The 26,829-nt window shown below is 38.8% G+C and overlaps 3 protein-coding genes across 3 annotated transcripts in view; 1 reads left to right on the forward strand and 2 right to left on the reverse strand.

Moving 5' to 3' along the window:
• LOC127419518 (formin-like protein 3) overlaps positions 1-26,829 on the forward strand; it is a 489,255-nt gene that overhangs the window by 336,681 nt on the left and 125,745 nt on the right. The gene's annotated exons all lie outside the window — the stretch shown is intronic.
• LOC127419524 (protein lifeguard 2-like) lies at positions 1,980-8,161 on the reverse strand. Its single transcript, XM_051660989.1, has 12 exons — positions 7,985-8,161; positions 6,388-6,472; positions 5,913-6,016; positions 5,766-5,830; positions 5,584-5,637; positions 5,329-5,379; positions 5,071-5,110; positions 4,796-4,833; positions 4,236-4,323; positions 4,042-4,137; positions 3,863-3,916; positions 1,980-3,370 (listed from the first exon to the last, which is right to left on the reverse strand). Exons 1-12 carry the CDS (start codon positions 7,997-7,999, stop codon positions 3,218-3,220), a joined length of 843 nt encoding a protein of 280 aa, XP_051516949.1. The 5' UTR covers positions 8,000-8,161; the 3' UTR covers positions 1,980-3,217.
• Positions 11,937-14,274, reverse strand: LOC127419525 (acyl-coenzyme A diphosphatase FITM2-like). The gene is made up of 2 exons (XM_051660990.1): positions 14,092-14,274; positions 11,937-13,818 (listed from the first exon to the last, which is right to left on the reverse strand). The coding sequence occupies exons 1-2, from the start codon at positions 14,262-14,264 to the stop codon at positions 13,230-13,232; spliced, it is 762 nt and encodes a 253-aa protein (XP_051516950.1). The 5' UTR covers positions 14,265-14,274; the 3' UTR covers positions 11,937-13,229.

Genomic DNA, 26,829 nt, shown 5'->3' on the forward strand with positions numbered 1-26,829 from the left:
CATGAGGGCACAAACTACAATCCCGTGAAGCATTGCGAATGATATCGTTAAATAAAAAACGATGGGAATATATAATATTGATTTTAGGTTGTTGATTATAAGTATAGTATAGTTATATATATAATTTTTTTTATTTTTTCTCCCCTTTTCTCTCCAGTTTGAAATGCCCAATTCCCAATGCGTCCTCGTGGGGGTGTAGTGACTCGCCTCAATCCGGGTGGCGGAGGACAAATCTCAGTTGCCTCCGCGTCTGAGACGTCAATCCGCGCATCTTATCGTGCGGCTTGTTGAGCGCGTTACCCCGGAGACATAGCGCATGTGGAGGCTATTCTCCACGGTATCCACGCACAACTCACCACATGCCCCACCAAGAGCAAGAACCACATTATAGCAACCAGGAGGAGGTTACACCATGTGACTCTACCCTCCCTAGAAAGCAGGCCAAATTGGTTGCTTAGGAGACCTGGCTGGCCGTCAGGAGCACCGGGCGTTTTCCCTGTGGGCCGCTGGGTAATTTGGGCCATTGCTGCACAAGTACTGGCCCATCTTACAGGCGATATAGGTGGCTGCCCTGGGCTCCAACATGCCCGCGCGGACCACATTGCAATGTGAATATTCAAAAGACTCTGCAACGCGAAAGTAAGCAGCTGCTGCATTTCCGGTGAAAGTGTAAAAGTTCCACTGTTATTAACCGCAATGTAAATAAATAGAAGGATAATAATACCAGAATTTAGTGATATAAGTTTATACACTTTCACACAACCAAAGGATGTACAGCAGAATGATGGCTTAAAGTCAGATAATTTTCTAACTTCAGCATTTATAGTAAAAGAGTAAGTAAATCATTCACTTGTTACTGTGTGTTGTGTTGAAGAGACGGCAATAAAATCTGCTTCTTTACTGCGATTGTGGTGATGCAGTCTTTCTTGTCTCCATGTAAACCTCCATTAATATGTACCTGCTTAAGCTCCAAAGGCGATGTTTCATAAGCCATGCTGAATGCGAGATATGCGTGTCTGTTTACTATACACTGCTAAGAAAGAGGGAATGCTCTCTGACAAGAATGGACAGTAAAATGCATTTAGTAATTTGTCAAGATGAAACAAGATGCAGTTTTGGTGCAAAGAAAGTTAAGGCAACATTTGCCCTATTTCTCTAAAAAAAAAATCCACTCATCACATTTACAGTGTTTTTATATGTTTTAAAGTTATGACCATTTTTGCACTGTGGGGGCCCATTGTCATGACTAGCAGTCAATAGAAATGTCTTTTTTTTTATTCAAACACAAAAATTTGAAATTGAGCCAGGAAATGAAATCAATAAGCAGTGTGTTACAGTGTGGTGTGTTGTGGACCGGGTTTGGTGGGCCACATTTTAGTCCCATTCCGCTCCTGATTCACAGCATAGTGTGGCAAATGTACTACGACCACAGTATTTAATCAAAGCAAAACTTTGTATTGTTCTTGTTAAAGGTGCACTCAGTAATTTTTCATGTACATCATCTCGGACATCTTGGACACTGACACCTAGGGGCCTGGATGCAGCATCATTCAATTGCAAAAGTTTTCAGTTATTAACTTAATTGTATAAATTTACGATTCACAGTCAAACATGATTATTAATGCATAAGTGAAAGTGTCCAATAACAAGGTGGTTACTGAATTTATGAGAGTAGTATTCGGCTGGTCATGTGTTCCTAACATGTGGAGACCCTCTCCATGTAGAATAAAACAGCTTTTATAAGGTAACTGATATGACTGCAGTCTTCATCTCATGTGAGTGTTCATGATTTTATACATGTTTCAAAATTCATCTGTAGCAGTAAAATTATTGCAACTTTTTTTAATGAGGAAAAAATTACAGAGTTCACCTTTGAATATTGAAGATAACTTAAATTGGGCATTTTGTTTTGTAATGAATTGCCTAGTAGATAGCAGAACACATTAACACTATTAAGTAGCCAAATAACCCACAAACTATAAGTGCATTTATTTATTTGTAACAGAGAAATTGCAGGAATGTTCATATTAATTTGCTCTAGTAACTAAATAGTAACCTAACACAGGCATTTTTGATGATTTTTGCAATTTATAAGTGAAACAAACATTTTCATTATTTCACTTTATAGGACTATTTCAGTCAAAACTCCACAACAAGTGATAAACCATTGTTTCAACTGCAAAGGCCAAAAACTGAAAAATTATCTAATATGTAGTGGCCTATTTAATTCAAAATTATTTCAGACTCTTTTATTAAAAGTTGTGCATCTATATACACTTTAAAAATAATTTACAACCCATTTTCTTTAAAAATAGATATTGCATTTCTTAGACAAAAAATAGATGATACATTTAAACTCTCAGGAATGAAAAATGACTTTAGAGTTAATAATATATAAGCAAATTAAATAATGTTCAATTAAGCATATCACAGTTAAATCAATTACTTCATAATGGCAGTAAAATTACAGCAAATAATAAGAAAAATTGTTTAATGGTAAATTCAAATAGAAACACTGATTACCAAAAATAAATTGCAACTAGGATATTCTCAATGTTAATTTGATTTATATGTGCACTCCTCAAATCCAGCCAGCCAGCCAGCCATTAACCTCAATAAAACTCTGAAAATATTCAGTACAATATCTAGTTTCTAAGAATGTTGTTTAAATGTTTAAAATGTCCCCATGCTGTGATAGCTAAACAGATGGATGAATTCTATCTAACACTTTACCTCATTATAATGCTTTTGTATGATGTATGTGAACATACTGTATGTATCAAAATTGTTCACTTTCATGCAAAAGCGTAATACATTTCCACCGCAAATGCTCAGTCCTTAATCAGGACTGAAGTGCCTCTGTATGCATAGTGTATATTAAACATTTAATATGCACTGAATCTCACAGATGTCGACACCTGTGTTTTTAATATTTTCTTTTTTTTTCTATGACACCATTTGTACAACTAGATGGATGTTGTCAGTTGAACCAATGCACTTATGTATGCATATGCAATGGAAGACCTCCTTCACGCTATAGGATAAATGTGTGGCACATCGTAGCAGGACAAAGCTGAGGTGAGGAGCTTGACACACAACAGTGTGCACTGGAGATCACATCATGCTGGAGAGGATAACTCTGACCAGGGACACAAAAGAAAGTCGGGGGGCCAGTGCACATCAAGAGAGCTGTAACAGCTTCAGGTTAAAAGCACATTCACTCCCGATCAGGAGTTCCAAATAACTGGAGAAAGAAGGAGAAAATGTAAACTATGTCCAGGTATATGCTGAGGGTGGCAAAGATGTATTCCTCTGGACTTATGGTGTAATGTTTGCTCCCCATCAGCATCTGTGTGTCAAAAGCCAGGAACTAAAAGACAAAAGATTAGAGATGACAATGCCATTTGCCTTAGAATTATTAGTGTGTTAAAGGGACAGTTCACCCAAAAATGAAAATTCTGTCATCATTTACTCACCCTTGTGTTTTTTTTAAGAATAACTTTCTTTGTTGTATGGGGAAAATGCAATGAAAGTGAATGATGACTGAGGCTGTCATTCCCTAACATTCAGCCTATGTCCTTTTCTGTGTCACAGAAAAAAGAACGAAAGGGTTTGGAATAACATGAGGGTGAGTAAATGATGACAGAATTTTCTGTTTTTGGGTGAACTATCCCTTTAACTCTTGTATCTGTTTAATTAATCAATCACTGTTGTTATTTCCTTAACAAATTTAATTCTATGTAATAAAATAAAAATATTGCATACACAGTATACACAATCGAGAATATACACTACATAATAGCAGACAATACCACACAGTATTATGAAACATATTTATATTATCAGGGAGGGAATACTCTACCATGCAGAACAGTATTGCTCCCAAAGCAGCATAAACAACCTGTAACCAAGGAACCTGCAAAAGAGAGAAAGGTTTTAGAAAGTATTCTTTAATTTTTTTTAATTAAATTATAAAGCCCAGAACCCTGAATAATTAATCTAACAATCTTTTAATCTACAGTATATGGAATTGGTACTTACATATCCAAAGGGCAGGATAACTGCCAGGAAAAGTCCACAAATGAACATGGCTGTGCAGAAGACTAAGAGCACACCTTGGTATGAAGTGATATCCATCTGTAAAATGACAAAACATTTGTATTTTCTAGCATCTAAATAAATATATTCCTGGAAAAGCTGAAAAGTGTTACATTCAGTTACAAATAAATACTAACCTTGGTTTGGAAGCTTAGGATGGTAATAGCAAGACACACTAAGGCAGTAATACCCAGGCAAATGATTACAGACTTAGTGTTGTAGTAGCTAGACAGAAAGAGGAAGAGGGGAATTAGATAAATAAGACATGTATGTAAGACATCCTGGTACATTAAAAAAAGAAAGGACTTTAAAGGGATTGCTCACCAAAAAAAAAAAAAAAATCATCAATAACTTACACACATGTTGTTCCAAACTCATAGGACTTTCATCCTCCCATGAAACTTGGAAATGTTAGGCAGAGTATTAGGGACTGTCAGCCTCAGCATGACTGAACAACATGACAGTGAGTAAATGATGACAAAATGTTTCTTTTGGGGGGGGAACTATCCCTTTATTATTCAACATTTCATAATGTAAATACTGTATGTAGTTATGATGTAAATATGTTATGTAGATGAACTGTAACATTTCCATATAGGTGGCCATACTCAAAGTTTGTTGTTTGTGTGCATACAGGTATGTAGCAGACACACAGTGACACATGACACACACAGACACACACACACACAGACTGTACCTGGACAACATCCCTGTCATGTACGAAAGAGACAGAGTCTGAAAAAGGAGAGATCATATATTTAAAAATACTTCCTTCTACATGTGAATATACACTTGTTCTTGACCAGTATCAACTAGACTAAACTAAATTTTAATAATGTTTTTAACAAGTAGGATTGGTCAACAACTTTATTTGAATAGACAAAAATAGAGTAATAAGGCATTGTAATTAGGCATTTCAGTGCAACCTAAACCTCTACCTACTAGATGGTTTTTACATATTTTAATACTCACGAAGATTACGAGCAGAATCAGGTTCCATGGAAACTGCCTCCTGTTAATGTGAAAAGGAGTATAGAAATTCATGAGCATTTCGAGTGGGAAGGAACACCTATTTTAACAGGTCAAGTGTGTTGAGTTTATAGTACAAGCTGCTTTTGTTACAAACGTGCAAATATTACCATTCAGTTCCAGCTTTTCTCCCTTATTATTAATGTACAATGCATTTGCCTTAAAAAATAAAGAGGCTTTCTAGTCTATAGATACACTCACCGAGGTCCACGGCAGCAGGACAGGGTCAGATATGTGACAAAAAACACTGCACTATTGAAAGAAAAAGATACAATCAAGCCTTTATACGGTTACAGTGCAGAACAATGTATTACAATACATAAAAGACTTATTGAAATATTAACTTGCTCCACCACTAAATTACAATTTGATGTTTTTAAATTTGTTTACACAGTCTAAATTCATAGTAACAGGAATTTTAAGATTTACATCCTCAAAGTAATGAATTTTACTTACTATGATGCCCAGTACCAGCCAGGATTAGCCTGAATGTAATTTTTCACTGGTTCACTGCAACACAGATTTGTAATTCAAGTAAAATAAAATAAAAAATAAAAAACTAAATAAATAAATAAAAGGGAAAAAAGTGCATTATGAAGGTTTGTTACCCTCTTTGAAGGGTAAGCACACACACTCACCAGAAAACGAAAAGGGCCACAAAGGCAGCTGTTACAGAGAGCTGGAGCATCAGGATGCTGTACACCTACAAGAAATATTATTAAATTAATTCTGTCCATATCATTCACAGCAGATCAGGATCACTTTATAGAACTTGGAAACAATACCTTGCGGATGAATATCCTCCTGATGTTTTGGTCATCCCAGCTGAACTCTGTGAGCATCTCACCATCACCAGTGTAAGCTCCACTATAACATGGACTTCCACCTTCTAACAAAAAACAAAAAACATCTTGTTTCTCACATGTATTTTTTATTTTTATTTCTTAATGTGTGTTGTACAGCGTATCACACTGGTTTGGCAAACTTTGTGCTGCAGTTTAATCTCAAACCATAAAGGTGGCATAAGTAAATTCATAAATTGTTTGATTATGGTTTTGTTTCCGACGCTCTGAAATCCTTGATTCTGATTGGTCAGTTGCTCTATCTAGTGGTCTGATTTTTCTGAATATCCCCTACATAGTGCATAGTGACCAAAATGCATTTGTAAAATTATGTAAAATCTAACAATTTTAGTAAAGTATAAGATTAGTTTAAAAGTTTTACTCTAAAGGTACAAAATAAAAATAAGGGTGTAATTACCAGCAGTCGCATCTGCATAACTTGGAGGAGCTGAGGCCATTGCCGGGACATCTGAACCATTGTTCGACTTGTTTGTCACTGATACCTGTAAACATATTTAAAATAATTTGTCTTATTAATTTATCTTATTTACCCATCTTAACATTTATTAAACATTTATAGATAGATGCTTAAAATGAGCATTTGTCTAGTCTCGCATCATATAGGCAACATGCCTATACACATATATATATATATATATATATATATATATATATATATATATATATATATATATATTTTTTTTTTTTTTTTTTTTCATGGTTGATTATTAAATTATTACCCAATCCTGAATATGTGGTTACATCCTTGCCCGATTGTGATTGCACATATCCATCATAATGAGTCAGAGCATTTGTGCTAATAAATGGCTTCAATGTGCATCCATTGGTGATCTTGTGATTCAAAGGAAGTGACGTACGTAACTGAGAATGCATTGTAGAATGGAGACTCTGAGTAATGGATCTGGTCATTATTTATCAATGACTGAGTCACTGTAATAGGAGGGAGTCCACTGCAACACAAGCTACCTTAAAAGAAGCTTTCCTACTTAATATCCTGGTCCACTTAACGCTAGCTGCTGAGAGCAAACTATAAACAGGGAATTAAAAGACAGGCCTATCTTTCAGAGGATATGTAGTTAAATGATACCAATTAAACAAAATCAAAGCTTACCTTAAAATATCTCTGTTTGTGTGTGTGTGTGTGTGTGTGTGTGTGTGTGTGTGTGTGTGTGTGTGTGTGTATATATATATATATATATAACATCTTGCACAAAATAACCCCATTGGGTGATAAAAATATTTTCCATATCTAATCAGAATGCGGTCTGAACGCTGTTTTGCGTAAAAACGCACAACTCGCAATGCAATAGGCTATCCTTAACTGTCTAAACACGGAAAAAGTCTCTTAAACGATTTGTAGCACGATCAACTACAATGATTTATTTAACTAAATATATTTGCAATTTTATTTTGAGAAAAAAATGACTTAAATTAATAGACAAAATTTTAACAAATGTAAAGGCCATTTCCCCAAAAGACAAAAATTATGACAAATAAAAAATTTGCAAAACCCAATAACATGACGTGGGTAGGCTATTAAAAACTGCGCAACTTTGAACCCCAACCCTGTTCCGCAGCACCCTATGTTCAAAATCCGTTCCCGCGGCATTGTCTACCTTTATAGTTTAAATAGATTATGGCTGATCACTGTCATATAACAGCAAGATTTATGAAATCAAAAAACTATAAAAGCAACAATACCTAAATTCATGATCCACTGTAGATAGACTGAGATTCTATACGCATGACATAAATCCGTAATGTCATGTGTAACTAAAACATGACAAAGCTTATTTCAGTCCCACTGGATTTTGCCATTAAAACAGATCTGCCCCTCCATGTGCAGTAAAACACGCATATAAAATAATGTCACAGTTACCAGTATCACTGTGAATTCACAGAAAAGTGAATAAACTTGCTTTTAGTTATAGCAGCAATTAAAGACAATATAAATGATAAAATCTTAAAACAAGAATAAAAGGCTAGGAGTTTACCTTTCCCTGGGTCATTGTAGCAGTTTAGAATCTAATCTGGTTTACTAAAAAAGTCCTTTATAGTCAGTCAAGATGTATCTCGCTGTGTTTAGACATCACTGTCTCTCTGCACCTGTCTGGGTCTGGGATGCTCTATGCAGACTGTGATGATGCTTCTGCTTCTTTCTGCTTCTTAGAACAAACCCCTCCACTGCTGTAATGAACCAATCCTCCATCTGAACAGGTCTATGAAGAAAAACACCCTCCCTTACTGTAAAAGGCACATTCTAGCAGCATCTAGGTATTAAAGCATGCATCATTGACTGAGGCATGGACTGTACCAATCAAAGTGGCACAGCAGGGGGGGTCTGCCTTTCTCCCATGATTTGCATTTAACTGTGAATCAGTGCTGCATCATTTGTCTAGAGAGATCCAGAATTTTTGCCTAGCACCAAAATGTGATGAAGTGTTAGAGGAAAGAAAGAGGGAGGAACACATTTAGCAAGATACTGCATTTCATTTAGTTTACACAATCTTACTTTGAGATCTTACAGAAAACTTCAAACTGCAATCAAACAAACATTGTGAAATAAGGCAAAATGTTAACTTTGAATAGCATAAGATAGACATTTGGAAGAATTTTTGGAAAAGGCCTGACCTGCTAAAGAGAGACGGACTCCATCCCTTCAGGGAAGGTGCCACTCTCCTCTCTAGTAATATGGTTCATAGTCTTAATAGTGATAGTATTTGACTAACTGGGGCCCAGGTCAGGAGGCAGACAAACTGGCTAATCTGAACATCTGCTAGCTGCCTTGAGACATCACACAGGTCACATAAACTACAACACATAAGGAATAATTCACCTACATATCATATAGAGACTGTGTATGTTCCCTGAACTTCCAAACACAAAACCTTCATTATGTCATTAAAACATTTTTTTTTTAAATTTAGATTAAAAATTAGATCCTCGTCTGAAAGGTCGAGGAGGAGCTGTTGCTACAATTTACAGTGATATTTTTAGTATTACTCAAAGGTCTGGATATAAGTTATATTCTTTTGAACTGATAATACTTTGTGACATCGTCAGATATAAATAAAAAAATCATTGTCGTCTTTTGTTCTTGCAACAGTATATACTGTAGACCACCAGGGCCATATTCTGAATTCCTTCGATAATTTCCTGATTTTCTGTCAGATCTAGTGGTTGCTGTAGATAGAGCTTTTACTCGTCGGTGACATCCACATAGACAATGAAAATGATACACTGGGATTAGCATTAATCGATATTCTCTCTTGGGGTTAGACAAATGAGACAGGTCCAACCCATCACCAAAATCATACGTTAGATCTAATTTTGTCATATGGAAATGATGTTGATAATATAGAAATTCTGCTGCAGAGCGATGATATCTCAGATCATTACCTCGTCTCTTGTACGCTGCGCTTAGCAAAGGTTACCCAATCTATGCAACGTTATCGTTCAGGTAGAACTATTCTTTCAACTACTAAAGATAGCGTCACTAATAATCTTCCAGATTTTCTCAAATACTTAGTACGGCAAAAAATTCAGAAGAACTTAATTTTGTCACAGAAAATATGGATACAGTCTTCTCTTGCACTCTAGATTAGTCACCCCCCTTCGATTAAAGAAAGTTAAAAAAATCCTGCACCATGGTACAATGATCACACTCATGCTCTCAAGAGAGCAGCTCGGAAAATGGAGCATAAGTGGAAGAATACCTTGGAAGCTGTGCATGGAAGGATAGTGTCTCTAACTACAGACAGACTCTTAAAACTGCCAGGTCCGCATATTTGAGCAAACTCATAGAAAATAACCACAACGATCCTAGATGGTTATTCAGTACTGTGGCTAAATTGGTTAGGATTAAAACATCGATTGAACCAGATATTCCAATGCAGCATAGTAGTAATTACTTTATGAATTTCTTTACTGATAAAATTGAAATCATCATAAACAAAATTGGAATTATGCATCCGTCTGCCACAGCACTCCAGAAGACTATAATTATTCCCTATGAGCATCTTCAATCCTTCGCTGTTATAGGTCAGGAAGAGCTAACAAAAATGATCGAAACATCAAAATCAATAACACGGATGTTAGACCCAATACTGACTAACTCCTAAAAGAGGTGTTTCCTGTAATCTCAGAACCTCCTCTTAATATTATAAACTCCTCATTATCCATAAGACATGTCCCAAGAAACTTTAAATTGGCAGTTATCAAACTGTTTATTAAGAAACCAGCTTGATCCAGGAGAATTGTCTAATTATAGACCGATTTCAAATCTCACATTTATTTCGAAAATACTAGAAAAGGTAGTGTCCTCCCAACTATGTTCATTTTTACAGAGAGTGGTCTGTAAGTTTTCACTGTTATGCCGACATTACCCAACTTTATATTTCTTTGAAACCCGAAAAAAATTCAAAATGTTCCAGATTAACAGTGTATAAATGATATCAAAAAGTGGATGGCTAGAAATGTCCTTCTACTCAATTCCAAGTACTAATTATTGGAACAAAACCTCAAAAAATAAGAGGCTAAAATATAATCTGACTCTTGATGAATGTACTGTAACGTCAACTTCTATAGCAAAAAATTTAGGTTTTATATTTGATAGCAATCTAAATTTTGAAAAACAAATTTCCAATATTTGTAGAACTGCATTCTTCCACCTCAGAAATATTGCTAAATTACAACACATGCTATCTGTTTCTGATGCTGAAAAAACGAATTAATGCGTTCCTGACCTCAAGACTAGATTATTGTAATGCATTACTAGTTGGATGTCCTGCAGGTTCAATAAATAAACTTCAGTTAGTTAAAAATGCAGCATCTAGAGTGCTGACTAGAACCAAGAAATATGATCATATTAGTCCCATTTAATCAGTGTTACATTGGCTACCTGTTAAGTTTCGTATTCATTTTAAAATTCTGTTAATTACCTACAAAGCTTTGAATGGTCTAGCTTCAAAGTATTTAAGTGACCTTCTATCATGCTATAATCCATCACGCTCACTACGATTGCAAAACTCCAGCCTGTTAACAATACCAAGAATATCCACAAAAGGAGGGAGTTCATTTTCATGTTTGAATCCTAAACTATGAAATAAGTCTTTTTTTAGCAGTGTTCAGAACTTAGACACACTCTCTCAGTTTAAGTCTAGACTAAAGACTTACCTAATCAGCCAGGCATACACCTTATTTATCCCTCAATTCATAGTTATGCTGCTTTAGTTAGGTCTGTCGGAACCAAAAACACTTCTCTTATTCTTTAAACCTGCCTTAAAGTGAATGGCATCTACACTAATTTCATTATATCCCGAGGTTACCAGAGCCTGTCAGATCAATCTCCGGTCCTGCCTGATGTCCGACTCCCACTGTGCCGCTGAGTGATGATGACCAACTGCAGCATGTGCCACCCAGACTTCACTTCAGTCTACTAAGACAGACTTCACAGAGGATGAATTAATGCAAACTCAAAGACATGGGATTCTTCATGTGCCACTGTCTGAAGCATGGGCTCAGGATGGAGTTCACCAAAATTACCTGCCATAAGCTTGCAGCCGGTCTGCGAACCTCCACTTGGTCAAAGGAGGGACAACACCCTCTTAAAAAAAAAAAAGAAAAAAAAAAAAGACCTACATAGAAAATGAATGAACCACTAACAAAAGCCTTCATCGGCCAAAAATCATAAGACAATTCGGGATGACTTTAAGGACTTTAACACTAAAACTTGTAGTTCATACAAAATTAATTTCTCTAACCACTGACCCACAACACTTACTTAGTTTACAAATTTTAACCACTAATAGTTCTATACATAAATAACTAATACTGGCATTATATTCATTAATTTTCTGCTATAGCATAATTTCATGTACAGTTGCTTTGAAACAACGCCTGTGAAAAGCGCTATACAATAAATTTGACTTGACATAACTAAACATCATTAATTCAGTTATTTATTCATTCCCACACCATAAATTAAACTAAAAGAATCAAGTAAAAAGAATTAATCTGTGATGTGTTTTAATACTAACAAAGCTCTATCATCAGATTTAGTTACAATGGATACAGTACAATAATTAATTGCAATTACATGTTGACTTTTGTTCCTTTGGAATACTTCTTACAGTAAGAATGTGTTATTGCAATGGTGGAGACAAAACAAATCATGTTAAATTGATTAATGAAATGGCTGATGGATGTGTCCTCCATTGAATTAATTTACATTTAATTTGCTTTGCTTTGTTCCCCAAACCTGTAAGAAATTATATTAACTAACCAAACTTCCAGGATCTTTCATGCAAGACTTTAAAACAATCCAATAATAAACAGTTCCCCCGTTACAGTTTATTAGGTTGTCTTCTAATATTCCAAATAGTACATTATTGAAATGTAAAAAGATCTAAAATAACAGGTGGTGCCAGTTATACTGTGGTAAATACTGCAGCCTTTTAGAACTCACCCATGCCATAAAGAATGACCAACTTAAGAATGGCACATTTGAATGAACTACTTGGCTTCAGAAAGATCATAAGATAATTTGGGAACTTGACCCAGACATACATTTTGAGTTTTTATGCTCTAAAATAAAGTGTCAGCCAACATTTTGAAGATGATACACTGTACACTGCAATACAATACACTGCATCTTAAAAAATGAAAAACAATAAATTTTCTAACCTTACATTTTGTCAGACCAGATCACCACATGCATTTATTTAAAATGTATAAATAATTATAAATATTACATGTTTGTGTCAAGGGGATAAAAAAAAAAAAAAAATCTCCCAAATATTACGTTCAAAGGCAGCTAAATTGAACATTGCAGGTTGATTACAAAAAAGTAGCAGCAGACTACTAATGTATAAGCTAAATTTACTGTCAGGTTTACTGTTCAACCTCTGTGTAAAGTCACAGAAGTTTGGAAGGCAACAATAAGGATCAGAGGATGGATGTAACCTCTAGAATGCCATGCCATTCATAACATTTCTCTCAGATTACAGATTGTCATTTTAGGAACACCAGCTGCCTACCACCTCACATGTACAGCCATCATAACATTCTATGCGACCATTCAGAGGGACAAAAAACACAAACAGTGCAGATATGTGAGGCTTGTTGTAGTGTGTAAAGGAAGTCTCGCAAAATCTTCATGAATTTTATGTGAATAAGCCTTAACTCAGAGTGCACTTGTAGCACTGATTGCATGGTCTACGCAGGTTTTTAGTTCTCACACTAAGCATGTTGTTTCTGCTCACTGTGTTGTGGAGGTAGACCTGGAGAATAGGGATTCGGGTACCAAACAACATACGTTACATACCACCCCAATATTCCACCTGAGGTCCCCAGGAGCTTGTCGATAGTATGATGAAAATACACAGACGTACATCCGAACATCCATATCCAGATGGCAACAATCACATTGAGTGCCACATAAAGACAATCAAGAGGAGTGTTTCTGTAAACATGTGTTAAGTGTAACATGGGCACCATTTCTTCCACAATCACAAGAGAAGAGTAAGCCAAGATAAAAGAATGTCCTGATATGTCAAAGCCATCCCATATGAATCCAGCTTTCTTACACGCTGTCTTAGTGGCAATGTCACGATGGATAACTTGCATGGTGTTGAACTCATAGCATGAACCTGTAATGTCTTCAATGTAGAAAAAAGTCTCCGTAAAGGTAAACCAAATGAGTGTGGCCACCACCAATGACGTCAGTCGTTTTAAAACAAATGTGAGGCTTCTGTTGTAAGAGTTGGAGAGACAGATGAAAGGCAGAAGCAAAACGATGGTCCATCCCCAAGAAACTTTCACAAAATATCTGAAAGTAAAAAAATGAAGTCAAAAAAGAAGAAATGACTTTTGAGCAAAATATCAATGTCATGCTGTCAATGTCATATTAAGTTGTCAATAACATGCACTGCTTTTGAAGCATATTGCTCAGCATTTAACTAAAGATAGTGGGGACCAAAACGCCTCTGTTTTAGATTTGACAAATTATTGCCTTTTCTGATAACATATTTCTACTAAAATCAAAAAGTCTTTCAATAAGTTCTGGTTAGGCAAACAAGCATCGACACATACTTCTACTTACACATTTAAAAGGTTTCTACTGTTACTGAAATAGCTCTCTCGCACAACGTCCAGTTTTTTCAAAATCGATCCTATAAACGAAATACAAAAGAATAAATGCGGCAAATAAGTACGGGTACATGGCTGTCTCCAAAGACAAGCCAAATTATTCACTAAGCTGCCTACAGCAGCCATGTTGCTCAGTGTGTTCTGTATGTGAATGCGGAAACAGAGGCAGGGCTTTGACTTTACGAATCCTACTACGGTGAGGGGTTGTCTCTTAATATTCATAAGCAAAGACTTCGCCATTGGCAAGCTACTAAGCAACGTCATCGGAACCTAATTAATATTCGATAGACAAACCTCCGTCATAGGTGGGTTAACAAATGACGCAGACACGATCTAATTAATAAGCATGACCAACCTTTCACCATAGTAGGAGCAAAGGGGACGAGATGTATTTCGAAATCCGGGAACTGGGCGCGTTTCTCCTCCTCCTGCCGAGTTGTGCTGAACATCCATCTAGGCTTTCACTCTCCAATAGACCACAGACTGTGATGACGCGTTTCCGTCTTATTTAGCAGCGTAAATCTAGCAAACTTTTTTATATGATCATTTTTTTAAACATTGAGTGTAAATTTATAACATTATGCTCTATATTTTATTACCCTGGAATTAGTTTTAAAAACTGAATTACCACAGCTGCGAGGGGGTTTCTATAACAGCTGCTGTGAGAGTGACAGTACATTTGGCATCTTTTCTCATCTGACTGTCTTAATCCACCGCTCGCTATTTGTTTCTTCTTCTGGAAAGTCATTCAAATGTAATAATTCACTTTTTCTTTTGCTCTTGGAGCAAATGGGTAAGTGAAAATAATATTTGCTGTGATCTCCCATTCACTCCCATTCACCGCTTTCGAAGTTAACCCTGTGTGGCAGCGGGGGCGTGGTCGAGCGTCGTCCGGAGACAGAGAAAGCGGTAAGGGTGCATACACCTGAGCCAGATAATGATTAACACCTGTTTCCAATTGCAGTGAGCTTGGGGAGAGTGGTATAAAAGGGACCACGCCAGTGGCAAGAAGAGAGAGAGTGGCAGGGACAAAGAGACGTGTTGTGAAGCTGATGAGTTATTGTGAAGCTGAAAAGCTGTTGTGTTATTGTGAGTTTATTAATTAAAAGCCTTACCTGTGAGTCGAAGAAACCAGTTCCCTGTGCCCTCCTTCACCTCCTGGCCTGAAGTTTGTTACACTGGTGCCGAAACCTGGGACTGAATTGAAAATAGTACGCCTCATGGAGTCCTCGCCATTGGCTGAAGTCCTCAAGTCCCTCGCCGGCTTGCATCACTCCCACCAACAGGCCCTGCTTGAGCTTCGACAGGACCATGTTCGGCGCTTCCACGAGATCCTCAGAGCTCAAGCAGAGGACCGGCAGGTGATCCGGAGCCTCTTCAGCCATGAGAAAGCCCCGGCCGCGACCCCAGACAACAGCAGCCCCATGCCCCCGCCCACACTCATGAAGATGGGGGCGGAAGATGACCCAGAAGCCTTACTCGATCTCTTTGAGCAAACCTCTCTCAAGATCTGGGGTTAGCCGCGTGCTCAGTGGGCGGCCCGGCTCATTCTGTTGTTGTCCGGGGAAGCCCAACTTGCAGCTCAACAACTGCCGTCGGCTAGTCTCCTGGTTTACAGTGACTTGAAGAAGACCATCCTGCAGCGAGTTGGCCAGAGCCCAGAACAAAGCTCTTCTGGTCAATGAAGTTGGAAAGGACTGGCCGCCCGTTTGCCTTCTATCAACGACTCCACGACGCCTGCCGGAAATGGCTGCTGGTGGGGGACTGCGACGTCGAGGGAGTTGTCGACCAGGTGGTGCTGGAGCAGCTGATCTGTCTGCTACTGAAACGGATGGAGGAATGGGTCCAGTGCCATTGCCCGGCGTCGCTGGAGGAAGCAGTCCAACTGGTGGAGGACCATATGACAGAGGACCCTGGCGACTTCAGTGCCTCACCGCTCTCCCCCTCAGGTGGATGTGCCCGCTGACACAGGTGCAGGCGTAGCGCCTGGGCCAACCAGCTGGAGTTGCGGGGATCCGGGGCACTTCCGGGATCAATGCCCTGTGATGGAGCTGGGAACTGCCCACACTCCATGGGCTGCCCCCGATCGGGCGGGAGCGTACAGGATCGTAAGTGTCAAGGGGAGTACTCATCAAGCCTTGGTGGACACGGGTTGTAACCAGACCACTATCCACCAATGCTTGGTTCAGCACGAGGCTTTGGGCACAACCAAAAGGGTGAGGGTGAAGTGTGTGCATGGGGATACTACCCTGTAGTGACCCTCGTTATAAAACTTTGGGGAACAAAGCATAGAGTGGAGGCGGCGGTTAGTTCTCACCTCACCATCTGCTAATTCTGGGGACTAATTGGCCTGAGTTCAAAAATGTGTTGAAGGGAATATATGCGGACTGGTCCTGCACGAAGGCTGTTAGATGTGAAATGTGCAATGCTGTGGCAGGGGAGGCGGAGCCGGGGCCGTCTTCATCAGCTCCATGTCAGGGTGATGTGAGGGAGGGGGGGGAGGCCCCTCCCATCCTCAGGGGATTTCCCGAAAGGGATTTCCACCTAGAGCAGTCGAGAGATGAAACCCATAAGCACGCCCTCGACCAAGTGAAAGTTATTGATGGTCAGTGACTCCAACCGAACAACACACTTTCATATCCTTATTTTGCGATAATAAAAGAGCGGTTGTATAGAGTGATGCGGGACGTTCAAACAAAAGAGGATACAACCCAGTTGTTAATACCGCAGAGCCACCGGGAAATGTTGTTCCAGGCAGCTTATTATAATCCGATGGTGGGTCACCTAGGGGAGAGGAAAACACTGAGCCAACTAATGACCCATTTTTATTGTCCGGGCATTCGTGGCGATGTTCGCAGGTGGTGTGCGGCGTGCCGTGAATGTCAGCTGGTGAATCCACCGGCCACCCCAAGAGCGCCATTGCACCCCCTTCCGTTAATCGAGGTCCCCTTCGAAAGAATTGGCATGGACCTCTTCGGGCCATTAGACCGGACTGCATGCAGACATCGCTTTGTATTGGTCCTGGTGGACTATGCAATGCAATATCTGGAAGCGGTGCCTCTGCGCAACATCTCAGCACGCAGTGTTGCGGAGGCACTTTTCAAAATTATCTCCCGAGTGGGGATTCCGAAAGAAATCCTCACTGATCAAGGCACAACATTTATGTCACAGACACTCCACGAACTCTATGAATTATTGGGTATTAAATCGGTTCGCACCAGTGTGTACCATCCGCAGACAGATGGCCTGGTGGAGCAATTTAATAAAACACTGAAGAATATGATTCGTAAGTTCATACACGAAGATGCTATAAATTGGGATAAGTGGCTCGAGCCCCTGTTGTTTGCAGTGCGATAGGTCCCGCAAGCCTCCACCGGGTTTTCCCCATTCGAGCTGCTATATGGGCGGCGCCCGTGCAGGGTGCTTGACGTCATACGGGAAACATGGGAAGAGGGACCTTCAACCAGTAAAAACTAAATTCATTATGTTCTTGATCCTAGAGCAAAACTCCACACTCTGGGGCAACTAAAACAGGAGAATTTGCTCCAAGCTCAAGAATGTCAAAGCCGCCTGTATAACAGGAGTACTCGGCTACGTGAGTTTGCACCAGGAGATAAAGTGCTCGTATTACTCCCCACATCGAGCTCCAAATTACTCGCTAAGTGGCAAGGACCCTTTGAGGTCGCACGTCGAGTGGGAGATCTCAATTATGAGGTGAAGCGAACCGATAGAGGGGGCGCACGTCAAATATACCACCACAACCTCCTGAAATTATGGAGGGAGGCGGTCCCTGTGACATTGGCTACGGTAGTTCCGGAGAAGGTGGAGCTCGGGCCGGAGGTGAACACAAAACCCAATCATATCACCCCGGTCACTTGTGGAGACCACCTCTCACCGTATCAAGTCACAGAGGTTGCCAATATGCAACAGGAATTTGCAGATGTGTTTTCCCCTCTGCCAGGTCATACAAACCTCATCCAGAATCACATTGAGACTGAGCCGGGGGTAGTGGTACGTAGCCATCCCTACCGACTGCCCAAACACAAAAAAAAAAAAAAAATAGTTCAGGAAGAATTAGATGCAATGTTCAATATGGGGGTAATAGAGGAATCCCACAGAGATTGGTCCAGCCTGGTTGTTCTGGTTCCTAAAAGCGATGGGTTTGTTCGGTTCTGTGTGGATTATAGAAAAGTCAACTAAATTTGACGCCTACCCAATGCCTCATATTGATGAGTTGCTCGATTGGTTGGGCACCGCTCGATTTTATTTGACGCTGGATTTGACAAAGGGTTATTGGCAGATCCCCTTGACACCAGTATCCTGAGAAAAAATGGCCTTCTCCACACCATTTGGATTACACCAATTTGTGATGCTTCTGTACGGTTTGTTTGGGGCCCCAGTTACGTTTCAGCGCCTCATGGACCGAATCCTCAGAACGCGTTCGGCTTACGCCGCTGCCTATTTACTGATGACATCATCATTTACAGTAATGAATGGCAGCGGCACATGCAGCACCTGAGGGTGATTCTGAGGTCGCTGCGGCGGGTGGGACTCACAGCATACCCCAAGAAGTGCGCGGTATCTGCGGTAAATTTTCAATAGCCAAACCCCCCCAACATGTCTGCTTACGCAAACTTTGATTATAGTCCAAATAAGCAAAAAAATGATAATGCAACCAAGTACAAATTATGAGAAACAGAAAGATTAATTCACCTCTGGATTGAATCTTCTTGTCCGAGTCGTTCGTTCTTTTGTCACGCGAGCCGTATATACTATGCACACACACAGGAAACAGAAATGATTAGTTTACCTCTTGAGTCATGACAGGTGAACTAATAATTTCTGTTCCCTGTACAGCACCTATGCGGTTTTCATGTAACAAATGAACGAAGGTTGTGCAATGCGCATGCACGGCCAATACAAAATGAACGAATCACTCTCTGAGACTACTCGTTCTTCTGAGTCAAATAAAATATTCGTTCAAAATGAACGAATCGTTCATGAACGACCCATCACTAGTGGCCAGCTTGGAGTTTACTGAGGCCACCATGTTGAAAGCCTGCTTTAGAGTCTGATGAATCCAGTTTATAGTCCAACCTGAAAATCTATAGATCGATTTGAATTAGAATTTTGAGTGACTTGGAAAGTTCCACAGGCTTGCCCTCGTTGCACTGTATATTGGCATTATATTTATTCAGTGTTTGAGGTTCCAAGCATGTGTGCCAGTTGGCGATGTTGTCTCTCCATTCTACTTCCACATATTGTGCCAGACAGTGCAGTCTGACAGGATGTTAAAAGTGTGTTTTAAAAGTGATTGCCATGGATTTTAAAAATTACCTGAAAAACTCTGGAACAATTGCAATTGGAAGTAGTGAAAATGCATTTGGACGGTTATTTTAATCTCACTAAATCCAGTTTGGACACTGTTTGGACACAGCACAGGAAAATCCTGTTTTTAGATAGTTTAAGTTTCTATGAAATTTGCAGTGAATTTAAGAAAAGCGATATCAAATAACTAATAGTAAAAATAAAACTAATAAAAAAAATAAAAAAAAATAAAAAAAAACATGTTTTTGATCAACTGGTTCTTAAGGACATCTGTTAGCTGAATGGCTTTGCACACCTGAAATGTTAGATGTCCAAGTTTTCAGAGGTGCACCAAATTCTTCAGATAGTACATTGTTATTACTGCAAAAAATGATCATACTCTATAAATCTGAAAGATTAAGAGAGTATGCTGAAGGCCTCTGATTTGCATTTGGGAATGTTCCCAATGTGTAATTCCAAATTAGAACAATAATTATATGCTGATGAGTGTGTGCAAAAATATGTTTAGCCCACATAATAATCTTTTTTTGTGATTTAAATTGACTTGCGGAGTCAGATGATTACTGTGCAGCCAAAACATTCTCTCCCTGCTTGTTTATGTGACCCATCTTCTGCTCGTTCACAAGTGATTAAAAACCCTCTATACGGGGCCTGGGTAGCTCAGCGAGTATTGACGCTGACTACCACCCCTGGAGTTGCAAGTTTGAATCCAGGTTGTCCTGAGTGACTCCAGCCAGGTCTCCTAAGCAACCAAATTGGTCCAGTTGCTAGGGAGGGTAGAGTCACATGGGGTAACCTCCTCGTGGTCGCGATTAAGTGGTTCTCGCTCTCAATGGGGAGTGTGGTAAGTTGTGCATGGATCACGGAGAGTAGCATGAGCCTCCACGTGCTGGGAGTCTCTGCAGTGTCATGCACAGCGAGCCATGTGCTAAGATGCATGGATTGACTGTCTCAGAAGCAGAGGCAACTGAGACTTGTCCTCCGCCACCCTTTTTGAGGTGAGAAACCGCACCACCATGAGGACCTAGGAAGTAGTGGGAATTGGGCATTCCAAAATTGGGAAGAAAAGGTGATAAAAAAAAAAACCTTTATACACCACATTATCATAGAACGCATTTGCATGCAAGTGTCTAGACTCAGACAAGATGATGTCATATTGGAAGAGGAAGTTGGATTGTTCCTAACCTGATTGTCTGGAGTTTTTCTCCCGAACTTGACCCATTTTGACCCACACAGAAGGAGGCCTCAAAGAATTATGGCTTTGCTTGTTTTTCTTCAGGGCATTCCTGACAGTAAATCTGAAATGTTACCTTTTGACTTCACGAGTGCTTCACAAAATCGAGCTTTTCAGATCCCACAAAGGAGATTGAAATAGTGTATATAGTCAAGTTGCAAAAATTCTAGAACTGAAGACATGTGCATATTGATATGTAATTTCATTTGTTCAGTTCAATTTGAATTATTTGCTCTTTTATATTAATTTAGAAATCCTTACATTTCCATCTTATTCATGATGTTAATTGTGTTCTCAGGAGTTTTACAAAATGTTTCTGCTATGATTGATAAAACACTTAGAATAAAATATACAAGTATATATAGACATGATTTGCTGTCTTACTGTCAGGTCTTAGAATATTTCAATGTAGAAAATGTATGTGCTAAATTAATGAGTGAATAAGTGAGATATAATGATGAGAAAATATTTTAACTGCTATGGTGATTCCTTTCTTTCCAGTAACTGGTGGTTAGAACAGGCCCTTTGTCTCTGTTCCCCTCCAAACTATCCATCACATTGAACAGCTACATCACTTGGCAAATTTGTTTTCTGGCTGCTAAAACAAAGTTTGGACTGACTGCTGACATAAGAAATGGAGCATTCATGCTAAATGACGTGCTTCATGCGCAGAAACACCCAACTGCCCTTTTCTTTGCTGCAGAGGGGATAATGTGCACCATTTTAAGTCTCACTTTCTCTCTCTTCATCCCACAATGCAAATGAGAAGCATGAGGTGTTGCCAAGTTAACCATCATGAGACAGACAGACAGGCATATACAGTTGTGCTCAAAAGTTTGCATACCCTTGGAGAATTGGTAATATATGTACCATTTTTAAAGAAAACATGAGTAAACAGGCAAAACACATTTCTTTTATTTCTTATGGGATTCATATTCAACTGTAGGTTATAACAGAATGGCACAATCATAAAACAAAACATGGCAACAAAGAAAAAATGAAATGACCCCTGTTCAAAAGTCTGCATACCCTTAGTTCTTAATACTGTGTATTGCCCCCTTTAGCATCAATGACAGTGTGCAGTCTTTTGTAATAGTTGTCTATGAGGCCCCAGTTTCTTGCAGGTGGTATAGCTGCCCATTCGTCTTGGCAAAATGCCTCCAGGTCATGCAAAGTCTTTGGTCGTCTTGCATGAACCGCACTTTGAGATCTCCCCAAAGCGGCTCGATGATATTAAGGTCAGGAAACTGTGATGGCCACTCCAGAACCTTCACCTTTTTCTGCTGTAACCACTGGAGGGTCAACTTGGCCTTGTGCTTAGGGTCATTGTCGTGCTGGAAAGTCCAAGAGTGTCCCATGCGCAGCTTCCGTGCAGAAGAATGCAAATTGTCTGCCAGTATTTTCTGATAACATGCTGCATTCATCTTGCCATCAATTTTCACAAGATTCCCCGTGCCTTTAGAACTCACCCCCCCCCCCCCCAAACATCAGTGAGCCACCACCATGCTGCACAGTGGGGATGGTATTCTTTTCACTATAGGCCTTGTTGACCCCTCTCCAAACATAGCGCTTATGGTTGTGACCATAAAGCTCTATTTTAGTCTCGTCACTCCAAATTACAGTGTGCCAGAAGCTGTGAGGCATGTCAAGGTGTTGTCAGGCATATTGTAACCGGGCTTTTTTGTGGCATTGGTGTAGTAAAGGCTTCTTTCTGGCAACTCGACCATGCAGCTTATTTTTGTTCAAGTATCATCGTATTGTGCTCCTTGAAACAACCACACCATCTTTTTCCAGAGCAGCCTGTATTTCTCCTGAGGATACCTGTGGTTTTTTCTTTGTATCCCGAAAAATTCTTCTGGCAGTTGTGGCTGAAATCTTTCTTGGTCTACCTGACCTTGGCTTGGTATCAATAGATCCCCGAATTTTCCACTTCTTAATAAGTGATTGAACAGGACTGACTGGCATTTTCAAGGCTTTGGATATCTTTTTATATCCTTTTCCATCTTTATAAAGTTCCATTACCTTGTTACGCAGGTCTTTTGACAGTTCTTTTCTGCTCCCCATGGCTCAGTATCTAGCCTGCTCAATGCATCCACGTGAGAGCTAACAAACTCATTGACTATTTATACACAGACACTAGTTGCAATTTTAAAAGCCACAGGTGTGGGAAATTAACCTTTAATTGCCATTTAAACCTGTGTGTGTCACCTTGTGTGTCTGTAACAAGGCCAAACATTCAAGGGTATATAAACTATTGATCAGGGCCATTTGGGTGATTTCTGTTATCATTATGATTTAAAAAGGAGCCAAACAACTATGTGATAATAAATGTCTTCATATGATCACTATCCTTAAATAAAAGACATGCATGATCAGTCATATTTTCAAAATCAATGCCAAAATTTCACAATTTCTGCCAGGGTATGCAAACTTTTGAGCACAACTGTAGATAGATATATATTATGTATTAGATATTATTGAACATTGATTAATAAAAAAAGAACATTAATTGGATATTATAAACCTTTATAATAACCATACAAACCTACAAGCAGTGATGGGCACAAATACATGAAAATGTATTTAAAATAAAAATACAAAATACCTCAGTTTACATGTATCAAAAATAAAATACCAAATACTGTGAGGATTTTTTTTTTTAATCAAAATAAATAACAGTATATTGTATCTTGAAAATACACAAAATACATGTAAAATTGGCCATTCAATGAAGTATAACTATTAGGCTGAAATCTGTCTTGACCTATTCTGAGTGCAAAGAACATTTTGATGTACAACTGCTTAGACACTTTTGTTTTCATTTCACCTACCTCTTCAGTCAATTAAAGACAATTATATATAAACAGGTACATGATTACAAACTTATGTAGTTCAAAAAGCCAAATAGCAGCAATTTCTAAACTGATTTCTGTCCAGGTTACACTGCAGCCTCATATTACTTAAATAAATCACGTGTAAAACAGTGGGTACCTTTCTTGCTATCTAACAAGGAGTAATGCTTCACACACTTGACTAGCTAGTAAATACACAATCAGTTGCTAACACCAACAACCGAATAGCTAGCTAGCGCTAATGTCCAGTGCTAGTGCTAATGCTATTTTCCCTTTGCCAGTGCTCTTTTATTCCTTTGTGTTAACTGAAGGCAAATCTGAGTGATGTTCCATTTTAGCTTGCTAGCTTGTGATCTAGCTAATGATAGCTAGTGAACTCACTAAGGATAGACTAGCTCAAGCTAGCTGCTGACTAGTTTGGATTTCCTCACTGTTGAAAAGCATTGCATCGGCTGGCGAGAAGTACCGTGGCTAGCTACCTTAATATTTAATGGAAATTAAATAACAGTTGCCAGAAATTATTATGTTTTTTGCAACAAGTAGAATTGACCATCACATCCTCACCTTATCTTATGCTGTGTTCCATTCAACTCGAAAAGTCAGATTTGGAACGTGCAATGGAACGCCATTTCAAGTAGGAATTCCAACTGAGAAACTCGTGTGGAAATTTTCAACACGTGGCCTTCAAGTGGAGTCTGAAATATCGTAATTTTGAGTTCCGAGCACATAAGTGACCCCTTGAAGTCGTATTAACGAGTGGGAAACTCGGAATTCTAGATGAAAGTGTCCGAGTTGGGACGTTGGAAGGGGCCTGTTGACATAAAAGATGATGAAAAGCAATGATTTTGTAAAATGATTTCAACTTCTGTAATTTATTTCAATAATATTAATTTGTTATATATGGCAGTCAATTAACGACTCACCCTTCATGGCCCTTCCACAAGGCCGTTAGCGAAGGGTACATGCGATGGTCACTTCGAGGAAGTAATTTTACCACTTATGATTATGTGATCCTTGGTGGCATGCCCTTGCAATATATTTTAAAGCAAGGTTGTCGATCAGAACATATTATATGTCCAAATACTTGGGCAAGCACTATAGCCCTTTTATAACAGATACGTCTCCTCCTCCACAGTTTACATTCGTCCTCATATGTAAGATAGTAGACAGCCATAAGCAGAGAGATACTCCAAAATCAGGGTCCAGTTTTCCTGTAGGCTAGTCTAAACCCTGAGGATTATTATTAATATATTAAGACCTCTCGTGTACCAAATAACCTTTGGCTGGAAATGTTCATTCATGTATTTTATATACATTTATGTAGTACAGATATATTACTATTATTACTATTATTATTATTATTATTATTAAAACAGCAACAGTAAGCAATTTTAAATAAGACACAAAGTTCCTACCACCCCTGGAGTTGCAAGTTCGAATACAGGGCGTGCTGAGTGACTCCAGCCAGGTCTCCTGAGCAACCAAATTGGCCTGGTTGCAAGGGAGGGTAGAGTCACATGGGGGTAACCTTCTCATGGTCGCTATAATGTGGTTCGCTCTCGGTGGGGCGCGTGGTGAGTTGTGCGTGGATGCTGTGGAGAATAGCGTGAAGCCTCCACATGCACTATGTCTCCGCGGTAACGCGGTCAATAAGCCACATGATAAGATGCGCGGATTGAACTGAGATTCGTCCTCCACCACCCGGATTGAGGTGAGTCACTACGCTACCACGAGGTCTTAGAGCACATTGGGAATTGGGCATGCCAAATAATAATAATAATAAAAAAATAATAATAAAAAAATAAGACACAAAGTTCAATGTTTAAAAAAAAAAAAAAACAATTACAAAAAGTATATTTATTTGCAACAACAAATTAACAGCAAAGAGATTCCTGTTGGTAGAAAAGCAAAGATAAAGTGGAAGTGAGGTATGTCTTTCATTACTCCCTTCATCAAAGGTGTTCCAAACAGCCATACATGAGATGCAAGTGCCCTGCTCCCTCCAGAGTTCCCACTTCAAGGGCTCAGCCCTTCGGAGGGAGTAGGGCATAGAGATGCCCCATATTTCCTTGCAGGAATGCAGAAAATTAGCTCACCCAATGCTAGACGGAGCCCTTCACTCTGACAGCTGCAGCTCGTGTGCATGTAAGTTTGGGCTGTGGGGTATGCCTGAACTAGTTGATACAGGAAATCAGCAGCCTAACCAAAATTTTGACTGGCACAAAGTATTTTATGTATTTTGAAAATACACAAATACCAAATTTAAATGTATTTAAATACAAATTACATTTAATTTTTTTCAAAGACTTTAAAATACAAAGTAAAAAAATAGTATTTTGTATTTCAAATACGTATTTCAAATACATGTATCTGAAATACTGCCCATCCCTGCCTACAAGCAGTTACAGTATACCTGCTAGATTGTCCAAGGATTGCTTCACATATTGAACTGAATGATCCATTTTATTTTTCAGCGTAACATGTATGACCTCCTTTGATGTGTGATGACAGCACTATTAAGTGTGTGACAGAATTGACAGAGACATGCCTGTAGCTATTTTTAAATGTTACACTCCACAAGGGCTTATTGTAGCTTGGAATTCTGCATTCACCATATTAGCACATAAAGCTGTCAAACATCTGCCCTGGGGATAATGTTGCAACTGTGTCATGTCTGTGAAATAACAAAATTTTTGAAAAATATGTGCATTTTGTTTTCAAAGACAAAACTGCAACACTAAGGGCTGCAATGTCATGTACAGAATGACATCATATGTTTGTCTGAGAACAAGTTGCTGCTTTTTTTGCAAGCTACAGTAAGTCAAAAGAGAGTCTTCCAAATAGGCCTCAAGTTGAACAATAAGGGGCCTTTTAACCCTGCCGTCCATGGCAGTTTGAGGATTACTGCTAACTTTAAAAGTTTCTTTGAGGACTGTAAGCCTGAATGTTACATGTTACATAGCAAAGCAAAGTTATTCATTTTCAAGGCTTCATTCCTTTTTTATATTTTAAAATTACGTTATTGCACAATTTTGCATTATAAATATTACAATATATACATATACGATTATTTTCACTAAATTATTATAATACTGGACTATTCAATACTTACATTAGATGTGTGACATAGAGTGTGTGGCATAGATTGCCAGCAAAAATGTAATCATTAGGAAGTCTAAAGCATTTTCATTTTCATGAAATTATAACTATATGGAGTGGGTAAAGTATAAATATGAAGGTCTTATTAAAGCTTTTTACCAATCCTTTTTATTTTTGT

This window comes from Myxocyprinus asiaticus, chromosome 28, assembly GCF_019703515.2.
Source record: "Myxocyprinus asiaticus isolate MX2 ecotype Aquarium Trade chromosome 28, UBuf_Myxa_2, whole genome shotgun sequence".
Lineage (NCBI taxonomy): Eukaryota > Metazoa > Chordata > Actinopteri > Cypriniformes > Catostomidae > Myxocyprinus > Myxocyprinus asiaticus.

Excerpts from the sequence above, each read along its gene's own strand:
- LOC127419524 (XM_051660989.1), bottom strand. Across the intron at positions 5,638-5,765 it reads GTGGCCCTTTTCGTTTTCTG|TGAACCAGTGAAAAATTACA; the intron begins GTGAGTGTGTGT and ends TCTGTGTTGCAG. Across the intron at positions 5,111-5,328 it reads TCCTGCTGCCGTGGACCTCG|GAGGCAGTTTCCATGGAACC; the intron begins GTGAGTGTATCT and ends TCACATTAACAG.
- LOC127419525 (XM_051660990.1), bottom strand. The coding sequence starts at position 14,264 with ATGGCTGCTGTAGGCAGCTTAGTGAATAATTTGGCTTGTCTTTGGAGA. Across the intron at positions 13,819-14,091 it reads AGTAGAAACCTTTTAAATGT|ATATTTTGTGAAAGTTTCTT; the intron begins GTAAGTAGAAGT and ends TTTTACTTTCAG.